The sequence below is a fragment of the Ipomoea triloba genome, chromosome 7 (genome assembly GCF_003576645.1).
Source record: "Ipomoea triloba cultivar NCNSP0323 chromosome 7, ASM357664v1".
In the NCBI taxonomy this organism is placed as follows: domain Eukaryota; kingdom Viridiplantae; phylum Streptophyta; class Magnoliopsida; order Solanales; family Convolvulaceae; genus Ipomoea; species Ipomoea triloba.
Genome location: NC_044922.1, coordinates 19,286,945 through 19,298,210, shown reverse-complemented (window position 1 = coordinate 19,298,210; position 11,266 = coordinate 19,286,945). Strand labels below are relative to the sequence as shown.

The 11,266-nt window shown below is 33.8% G+C and overlaps 1 protein-coding gene across 1 annotated transcript; it reads right to left on the bottom strand.

Annotated features, from left to right (window-relative positions):
- Nucleotides 1-9,837: 9,837 nt before the first annotated feature.
- Nucleotides 9,838-11,052, bottom strand: LOC116024293. Its single transcript, XM_031265185.1, has 3 exons — nucleotides 10,849-11,052; nucleotides 10,381-10,807; nucleotides 9,838-10,292 (listed from the first exon to the last, which is right to left on the bottom strand). Exons 1-3 carry the CDS (start codon nucleotides 11,050-11,052, stop codon nucleotides 9,838-9,840), a joined length of 1,086 nt encoding a protein of 361 aa, XP_031121045.1.
- Between the last annotated feature and the right edge of the window lie 214 nt (nucleotides 11,053-11,266).

Below are 11,266 nucleotides of genomic sequence, written 5' to 3'. Positions count from 1 at the left end.
AGGGTTTAATTTTAATTTTTAACTGTTAAAGGGTTAGTTCTATAAATTAGAGTAAATATCACAAATGGCTATTTTACTATGGAAAAAGTGTCAAATTAGCTCCTAAGTATAGATAGTGCAATTGAGCCCCCAAGTAAAAACATTTCCATTAAAGCTCTCTAATTTGACAATTTTAGTCATTGACTCTCTATTTGGCCAAAACATGTATCTTGACTTTTATTTTTTATCACAAATAATCTTCAATTAAGATTTCTACATTAACAAATCTAATAAGAGTCAATAAAATTAGGCTCCTAACGGGAAGTAAAAAAATGTTGGTGTAATTGTTGGTTGAAATGAATGGTTCTTGATTTTAGTATTTTTTTTATTAAGTTTCCTACTTTACTCTTTATTATATTATTTTCTTTCTTTAAATACCCCACATTCCGTTAGTATTAACTAAACTAGCGTTATATTCCGTTAACTATTTATTATTTTTAACTTACTAACTAATTTTTATAAGAAATGTCTTAAGTTCGAACCGCATCCCAATCAGAGTTGGCATAATTGTTAAAAATATACTACAAATACTTTATAGTATATTAAAAAATACAATATAAACTTTAACATGAACATTGAAAATCATTTTCTTGCATTAAAAAAAAAATTTAGGTTAAGTTTTTTTTTTCTTTTTTTTTTTCGTTTGATTAGTCTTCTTTTTATTATTTAGAACATGACTCAATATTTCAATATAATTATGCTTTTGCATTATTGATAATGATTTAGGTGATTATAATATTAATATTTTTTGTTTGTATTTTGATGGAAAATTTTAATTAGTCCTCGTAGGTGCGTAGTAATAGTGTGCAAAAGTAAGGGTCGAACCCACAGAAAATTGATAATATGCAATTTACTGCTCAAATAAAATTTACTCTAAATGAATTGAAGTAATCAAAATGAGATAAAAACGAGATCAACTAATAAGATAACTTAAAAACAACTTGAAATCAAATAACAACGATACGAGATAACCGGCAAGAAGATAAATTATAGGAACATGAATCCATTACCAATACTAGTTCTGCATTTTAGTTTAACTTGCCAACCAAATTAAAGGTTCGTTCTAACTGTTATGTGACTACTCCGTATGGCATCCAAGGTAAGTCACGTGCTTTGACCATTCGTGTACTTAAAATATTTATTCAAACGGTTAAAACCCATTAAACCTAAAAGAACTTACTGAATACCCAGTTATGAACTGACGAATAAACAGTTTTGACAACCAAACTATTTATTCATTTACATTCAGAGCACGAAATTATTAGGCATGGTGTCTATTCTAAGAATTTCCTCAAATTAATATAATTGAGTTATGCTAAAGTTCGCCACCCATTTAACACCCTCAATCAAGTAAATAAAACTATAGGATAAAACTTAATATGATAAGCAAATTAGACCAATCAATACAAATGGTTCACGGTATTGTCATCACATTCCCAGAAGACTTAGCTTACTTAGCACTGCAACATAAGATTAGCAGTAATTAACTCACCAAGCATACTTAGCAATAACTGTACTAATCACAAAGCATAATCTTTCAATCACCAATTACAAAGTAAACAAATTAATGATAAGGGAGAGTGGAAAATTGCCGTGTGAATATTGTTACTGCCCAGATTGTAATTAGTGCTCACACCAAGAAATTTACAGGGTGTTTGGTTGGAATGAAGGAATTAAGTGGAAAAGGAATTATAATTTCATAGGAAAAGATTTGGTTAGAAGGAAGGAATTAAGTGAAAAAGGAATTATAATTTTATGGGAAAAGATAATGTATGAATAAAATGGAGTTTTAATTCCAAGTCAACAGTTGACTCCACTAAGGCTCGAACCCATTCCCATCATCCATGTGAGAGTGTTTTTCGAGACACCGGATGCCACTAGACCACAAGGTCTTTGGCAATTTTAATGTTTGATATACATGGAAATTGAAAAGAAATAAACAGTATAAAGTCTAAAATTCTCATTGTTGTTGTTGTTGTTGTTATTATTATTATTATTATTACTAGTATTTTCGCCCGTGCGTTGCACGGAATGAATTTGTTATAATATTTTAAGAATATTTGGATCGATATACAATTATATAAATTATAACATCGAATATTATATAGCGCAATTGATGAAATTGGTTGGATTGATTATGTTTTTTGATGTTTTATTTGCTTGAATTAGAGCAAATAATTGTCCAATTACCCGTGCGATTCACAGATAAATTTTTATTTATTTATTTAGATAATAAAATTAAAGAAAATTATTTTAAAAAATCTAATATTGAACATGTACATTTATTTGATTATAAGATTAGTGCAAAAGTATCACTCAATTAATTGAATAATATATGACTTGTTTGTTTACAATTATCTTTAAAAGATCGATATTTAATACTCCGTATAACTTAAGTAATTATATTATTACAAAAATAAATATGGAAAAATGAGAAATAATTTAACTTTAATTACTACGGAGTATAAAAATAAATTGAACGACCAAATATTTAGCTTAATTAACATAATAATTATTAGACAATTATTATTAGTCAATTACACTAAATTAATTATTTTTCGTTAACCGGAATATCAATTCGTATATACAAAAATTATTACTCCGTATTATTATATATTAAATATGTTCGACCTTCTGCAGTGTTCATGTCACACGTGTACTAATTAATTTGATCAACGACATCTAAAGTTGTTGAGATGATTGATCAACCTTCTAGTAATAAATATTAATTATGTGATAAGTTAGCTGTTTTCGAAAGGAGTTTCGGTTAACTCTACGACTAAAAAGAGCGCGTTCCTGATGGAGTAGTATTTAATAATATAATTAATAATTAATATAATTAATTAATTAATTAATATTTAATTCATATAATTATAATAATATAATTGCCGATTATATTTCCAATGAAATATTAATATATTAATTTAATTTTTCCTAATATTTTAATTTTCTTTTGAATATATTCATTTCCTTTTTCCTTTATTAAAAGAATTATTAATTTTCATTCATTTTTCCTTCATAATTTTTTCCTAATATTTCATTTGTTGGTTGCTAATTCTTTTGTAGGGAAAGTTATGCTATATTTCCAGTGAAATATTAATATATTCATTTCGTCTTTCCTAATATTTCATTTTCTTTTAAATATATTCTTGATTTAATTTTCAATTCCAATAATATCTCATATTCTTGATTTAATTTTCTACTAATAAATGATGACTTTATGGACGTGATCTTCGTGTATACTTTTTTTTGAAGACAATTTTCGTGTATATATAAATATTACCAATTTTTATTGCACGTACATTACTGCTATTACCGTGTATAAGTGACATTAATATGCTAATATTTGTTACGATTTAATGAAAAAATTAATTTAATAAAATAATATTATGTAAGCAAACAATTCGTGTTAGTAGATTATTACCATTTGAGAATTGGTTAGAAAATAAAATATAATAAATATTTGATTTAATTTTATAATTAAAACAATTTATTTGCCTTTTTTATTTGCCTAGTATGCATGCATCCACCGTTTTTGACTTGTGTTATTATTTTAATTATTATTCTTATTTTGTATGCAATTTACCTTTTGTAATTAAATCAATAGTTTTATTCGCCTATTACCATATTATCATAAATATAAATGAAATTGGCATGTTATTAGCAATTGACTGATTTTATGAATAAATATATATATATGAATAATTAATAAAATAATAAATGAATAAAATAAATGATTTTACTAAAATGCCACTAAGTTTAGGTGGGAAAATTTGGGAGGAGGATATTATTATTCATTTTTAAAATTCTTTAGACGGAAGATGGGGTGACATAGAAAAATAATATTATTATTCATTTTTAAAATGCCTTCTATTAATGTGTCTCTTTTTAAAACTCAGAAAATTGAAGATATTTTTGTTAAGTTGTTATATGAATATAAAATGGAATAAGGTTGACCATATTAGTAGGATATTATCATTTGAATTTTGGTTATAAATGGTTAGAAATTAAAATTAAAATACAATAAATTTTGTCCCAAATAACACTTACCCGTTCCATAAATTACTCATTTTATATATAGAAGTAATAGTACATCCGTATTGAAAGAAGGGAAAATATATATTGGTAATAGTACATCCGTATTGAAAGAAGGGAAAATATATATTGGTTTTTTTAATATAGTATTGAAAGAAGGGAAAATATATATTGGTTTTTTTAATATATTATTGAAAGAAGGGAAAATATATATTGGTTTTTTTAATATATATTGGCCCTTCTGGAAAATATATATTGGTTTTTTTAATATATATTGGCCCTTCTATAATATGCGACGTTATATATGTGTGTGATCATTATAAGAGTGATGCTAAATTCTTTTTTTTTTTTAATTTTGAGTCTTAATTTTTAACTCTTTATTTGGTAATATGTGATTGATTTTTTAAATAATAGTATTTGATTAATTAATGAATTAATAAAATATTTTAAAAAAAACTTAAACGCATGATACTTTAATCAATTTATAGTATCAATGATTCAAAATGATTTTATTGTCATGAACGTTATGAGATAAAATTAGAAAAAGAATGTCATTATTCATTTTAAAAATACCTTCTATTAATGTGTCTCTTTTTTAAACTCAGAAAATTGAAGATATTTTTGTAAAGTTGTTATATGAATATAAAATGGAATAAGGTTGACATGTTAGTAGGATATTACCATTTCAATTTTGGTTATAAATGGTTAGAAATTAAAATTAAAATACAACAAATTTCGAATATTATTTCAATTGAAACGGATTTGCACGGAATGGATATAACCAAAATTGAAATGGTATTCAAAATTGAAATATAATAAATTTCGAATATTATTACCATTCCGTGCTAATTGTATTGTATTTGTATTTCAATTTTGAATACCATTTCGAATACCATTTCAATTTTGGTTATAAGTGGTTATAAATGGTTAGAAATTAATATTAAATTGTATGGTAATGATTTTATATATTACGACGTGTACCGCAGGACTTTATCAATATATTATTTATATATTTGATATATACAGTGAAAGCATGCGTTACCATGTTTGGATTGTTTTGACAACATAATATTATTGTTTAAAAAAAAAGACAACATAATATTATTGTAACACTTGAAAAGTCGTCAAAATAAGTTGTAAATAAATTTTTAGAAGATTATACAATTAAGTGAATTAATATAATAGAATAAAGTAATAATGCAATACACCAAAAATATATGGTTAGTTTCAATTACTCGTCTTTTCGGGATGCTGTAAACTACTCACCACAATCTACCCTATATCCACAGGCTTCGTTACTCGGGATCCCATTCTTTCCTCCCGTCTTTTGCCGCGTCATCTCCAAAACTTTTCTGTGAGAATTGGAATGCACTGCAGCTGAAAAGGTAGGGCTAAACCACAATAGCAAATATAATTAAGGAAATGAAATTATAAAATTAACTAAATGTATATCATAAATATATAAGAATTAAGGATGTGACTAAACCACAATATATTAAGAACCCTGATCCTAATATATGCTATCAACATAATGCTATCAACGTTGGGTGATAACCTCCACCGCGTCGCCAATCCGGTACCCCACCATGTTTACAGTACTCATGGTTGTTGATTTTCCAGGAGAAACCGATTTTAAGAGATAGAGAGAGAAGAATAAAGGTAAAATCCGGCTCAGAATTCACAGGGAATACGAATTATGATTATAAGCAATAGTTTATATAGAAAATAAGGAAGAGAGAGAGAGATAGAGGTGAAAATGGTAAGAAATTAAGAGGGGTGGAGATGGGGGAGTAGTTTAGGAAATTTGGCTGATTAGTAGGAGAAAAAAAAACATAATTACGCTACTGTTATAATTTATTACCATAAAATTAATATAGCAATATGTTATAATATGTTATAATTACCATAAAATTAATATAGCAATATGTTATAATTTCGTAGAACCAATTTGACTACTGTTATAAGAACGGAGATCCAAGAATAAGGCTAATTTATTACCGTGTTCACACTTAACTATGTAATCAATCCAATTATTCAATTACCAAAATTTAACCATAATAGGCACTAACTGATTTTATATAATAAATTAATAAATAAATAAATAAAATAACTGATTTTACCAAAATGCCCCTAACTTTGGGCAGGAAACTTTGGAAGGAGGATAATGCTTTTATATTTAGTATAGATATAGATTATTAATCATCTTATATGGCAAGTATCTATTGGACCCATTTAAATATTCAAACAGCCAAAAAATATAACATATTAAATTCAAAATTTTGTTTTTCAAAATGTAGGCAAATGCGCTATATACACATCAAATTTAAACACTTGAGAGTTTTGAGAAAACATATTTGATTAAGGTTGGCCTAGAATGAGTATTGCTCAAGAACGACATTCTCTGTTGACAGTAGTCAAAAAAAATAATACACGCTATATCATCTAGAAGGGATCGGAAGGTCAGACATTAATTTTAAGTTAAAAAAGAGATGAGTAATTTTGTCTTAGAACTCTTTTTTTTTTTTTTTTTTGGTCCTAAAATCCACGGAATTAAAATCCAAAAGGGGGAGGGGGGGGGGGGCATGGGATTCTAATTCCATGAAAATGAGGGAATTGCAATTCACTCCAACCAAACTAAGGAATTTAGTTACCTTTGGAATTAGGTGGGAATGGAATTCAAATTTCCTCCAACCAAACGCCGTGTTAATTGTGGTTGCTGTTAAGTGTTATCCAAGGAATTTAGGTGTTGCTGCCACTGCCGACGAAAGAAGGGACCGCCAAATTGGAAAATCGCCCGAGACGTAAACTTTCCCTCCGTCGTCGACCGTCCCTCGAACCAAAACTGGTCCGGGGTAAATTGATGATCCTATGTCTGCAACATCGCCCTCTTTTTATACTCTTTCAACCCAACTACTGTCTCACTCTTTCGCTGTTCAATTGGTTTGCTTAGTTTGTTGAAGAAGTTTGAAGCTCCGGTTCACTCGTCTCCCCTTAGGTTTGTTCAGCGCTGTTGTTGACTGGCCTGAATCTCCGCACAAAGAGTTTCGACCAAAACAATTATTATTATTTTACTAATTAAATAAAACACATCTTATTATTTAACGTGTAAATAAATTAGAGCGTAAATATAACTAGTCTACACTTATTAAAATTCCATGCTGACCATGTACTACTAAACTACTACTATTACTACTATTATTATTATTGTTGTTGTTATTGTTGTTGTTGTTGTTGTTAATATAAAAATTATTACAAATATTACAAAAAGAGAAAGTAAATAGTGTGCAATAATTGATTAAGATAAAGTAAAAACATGACTAAATAATAAAAATTATTGAATCAAACATTATAAAATAAACTATAAATATTATACTCATCATATTTCGATACAATTGTATATTACTTTACAAATATTGTACTATTATTTTTTTATTCAATAAAATTGTTCTTACATCATTGTTAGACATGCGCGACCTAACTACAAAGTTGTTGATCAGAAATACAACTTGAATATAATTATGCTTTTGTAATATTGAAAATGATTTAGGTGATTATAATTGATGGATATATTAGGAACAGGCCAAAGTCGACCCGAGGGAGCAAGACAAGAGTCACGAGAAGGTCCGGGACCCGGGGTGGAGCCCCGTGCTTGACCTGGGCTAATTCATTTATCATCTCGGCCTCAGCACAGAGCCTCGGCTAAGAGGTCTCGGCCAGGGGCCTCGGCTGAGAGGGCTCAGCTCGGCCACGGGTCTGGTCGCGGCGCGGGCGCGGTCAAATCAGATCCATAACTATTCCCCCGTCTTAGGGGGGAGGTTAGGGGTTTTGGAGGGTATAAGTAGGCGTGTTATTGTCTCATTAAGACATGTTCTATATTCTTTGTCCTAAACTACACTTGTAATAGCATTACATTGTCTTGTAATAGCTCATTCATTACGTTCTAATACACTCATTTTGTCTACCATTTCCTATTAGTTCATATTATCATTCATTTAACGGGTTTATTAGTCTGGACCCCCGGGTTAATTAAATCCATCATTGGTACTTTCATTGAGAGCCGATGTCAGGCTCAAGCGTGCTAGTTTACCCTAGCTATGGCAAGATCGAGATCCAACTCTCGTAACACCAACGGCTCCTAGAACGCCCCCGTCCCACCGAGTGGGAACGGTCGTAACGCGGCCGCTATTCACCCGCGAGCCCTCTCCGTAAGGTCAGCGGGGGACTTGAGGGATCATCTCACCAACAACCGCAATAGAGGGTCGGCGCCTACCGCCCCTCCCCCTCCGGAGGGGTGGGCCGCCATTCAACAGGCCGCCACCGCGTTGACCCGTCTCGTGGAAGGACTCCAGGGAGGTCCTCAGGCCTCCCAACTCGGCCTCGAGACCCCTCGCGGAGTACCGACCCCAGCACCAACGCACCCGAGAGAGCACGGTGAGCCTAGCAGTAGGCATCCCCGAGCGCAAAGGACTCAAGTTGAAGGGGAGGTCAACTCACCCCGACCGTCGGAGAGGCGGGGGGGGGGGGGGGGGAGGGGATGTCCACCAAAACAGACAGGAATGTCTGGAGCCTGGTAAGGACCATTCGACCAGATCCAAGTCTGCCTTGGCTCGGTTGAGTACCCGCGTACCGGCCCGAGACAGGTTATCTATGAGGCCCCCGGCGGAGGAGTCAGCTGCGCTCAAGTCGGCGAGTCGTCAGCCCCGACCCCAGCCGCGGCAAGATCAAGCCTCCAGAGCCGAACGGTCCGGGGAGACCAACGGTGGGGCCCCGAGCCCACACCGATATGAGGTCGAGCAGCTTCGAAGGAGGATGGACGAGCTCTAGAAAAAGATTGACGAGAAGGACGGATCTCCAGAGCCACAAGACATGCTGACCACCCCTTTCACGGGGGCCATCATGGAAGAGCCCTTCCCCAAGGATTTCTGTTTCCCGACAATCAAGACGTACTCGGGGACTTCCGACCCGTGAGCGCACCTCAATAGGTACCGGGCCGCCATGTTGATGACGGGGGCTAGTGACGCTATCATGTGCCGGGGTTTCTTTTCGACCCTGGATGGCCAGGCACAGGACTGGTTCGGATCCCTCCCAGAGGGCTCCATCTCTACCTTCGCGGCCCTTACCAAGCGATTCATGTCGTATTTCGCTAGCAATGTACAAAAGAAGAAGGAGTTTGCAAACCTATATCACGTAAAGCAGCGGCCCACAGATTCTCTACCTGAGTTCCTCAACAAGTGGAAGCGTGAGGTACTAGGGGTCACCAACTTCGACGACAAGGCAGCCATAATAATCTTCAGGAATAACTTGCGGTCCAACCCGTTCTATAGGAAGCGTGATGGACCGGGCAACGAGGTTCGCAGAAGCAGAAGTAGCTGAGAAGCAAAAGAAGGAAGAGGAGGAGGGGAGGAGTCGGAAAGACAAAGCACCCCAAGAGGAGCAGCGGGCACCAAGGCCACCTTGCCGCGAGTTTGCCGAGGGGCCTCGGTTAACCCCTACGCGTTTCCTCACCCCCTTAACACAGCCCGTAAGCACCATCCTGGACCACGCAGAAGGCCAAGGGATCGTGCAGTACCCAGGGGAGTGCATGAAGATATCCCCCAAGGTGGACCCCAATAAATATTGCAGGTTCCACCGCCAGACAGGGCACGACACAGACGATCAATATCTTCCCATTAATCACAGTGAAACTTCATTTGAAAATTCATTGTATTCTCTAGCCTCATCATCCTTAATTCCACTTCCACCATGATGATCAATATCTTCCCATTAATCTTCATCAATTAGCCTCAACTTTTCATTTCCCTTACTAGCACTAGCACTAGCCTTCTTGCTTAAGGATGCAATTGGTTGAGTTGCTTGTGATGGCTCTCCCTCAAAAACATCAACATCAAAGTCATCTATACTTGGATGGGGATCATCTTCACCATTTTCACCCACAAGCCATTCATCATCCGATGGCAACTCATCAATCAACAAGCTATCTTCCTCATTTGCTAAGGATTTCAACTTCAAGTGTCTATCCTTCAACTTCTTGTTGTATAGAATATAAACCAAAGCATTCATCCTTGTAGTGGTCAACCGATTTCTTCTTTTCGTGTGCACTTGATTGAATTCACTCCAATTGCGCTCGCATCCAGATGAAGAACAAGTGAGGCCTAGCACTTTAACTGCAAACTTTTGAAGCTCGGGAGTCCCATCTCCATATTGAGTCCACCATTCAACTAAAAAGTAATAATATTAACTATAATTAAGTAACATTCATATTTAAGTAATTTAACTATTTAAGTAAGGATTTAAACTTTATATTACCAGGAGTTCTTTTGTGGACAATGCTCTTAGCTTGACTCAAGCCAAAAAATCCTTCTCGACTGTGGAAAGCATTACATTGTAGGTCAGCTTTCTCCATGTCATCTCTATTGGGTATGAGCTCGTCTAAGTAATGGAATAAGCCAAGCTTGATCTCTGGATGTGTAGAAAAATCAGGAGAATAATGGCAACGGGGATTTAGATAATAGGCAGCTGCATGCAAATGTCGGTGCATTTGAAAATCCCATTTGTCATCAATGATCTCCCATATCTCCTTGTAATCTTTTTCTTCTCCACCCAAGTTTTTTGCTATCTTTTCTTTAGCCTCATCCATAGCATTATAAAGAAAACCCATAGCAGGCTCTTTGTCTCCATCTACTACCCTCAACACTTCAACCAATGGTTTTGTGGTCTTGATAACATAATCAAACTAGGCCAAAAGTTGTTATCCTTCAAAATTATTTTTCTAACTTCCTTCCCATCAGCTTTGCTTGCATAACTACTGTTTGTCCACTTTTCAGAAGTGAACATAGCTTCCAATGGTTGCCTCACTTGATAAATGCTTTGCAACGTCAAATTAGAAATTGAACCACCGGAAGCAACCTTGTCTTCATCCTCACATTCTCTCCCACTTCCAAAATATGAACCAACTTCAACACATTGCTCAAACTCCATTTGTGTTAAGTTCTTTCTATTTGCCAATTTGTTCAAAATATCAACATATTCTCACTTAATTTCTTCGGGTACTTTAACACACGGTGTAACATTTTTATTTGTCTCGGCAAGATGATGTTTAAACCTTGACACCCCTCTTGTGATAGTTTTTTTACAATAATTGCATATGACATATTTGTAAGGCTTCATTACTCCACCTTCATGAACCAATTCA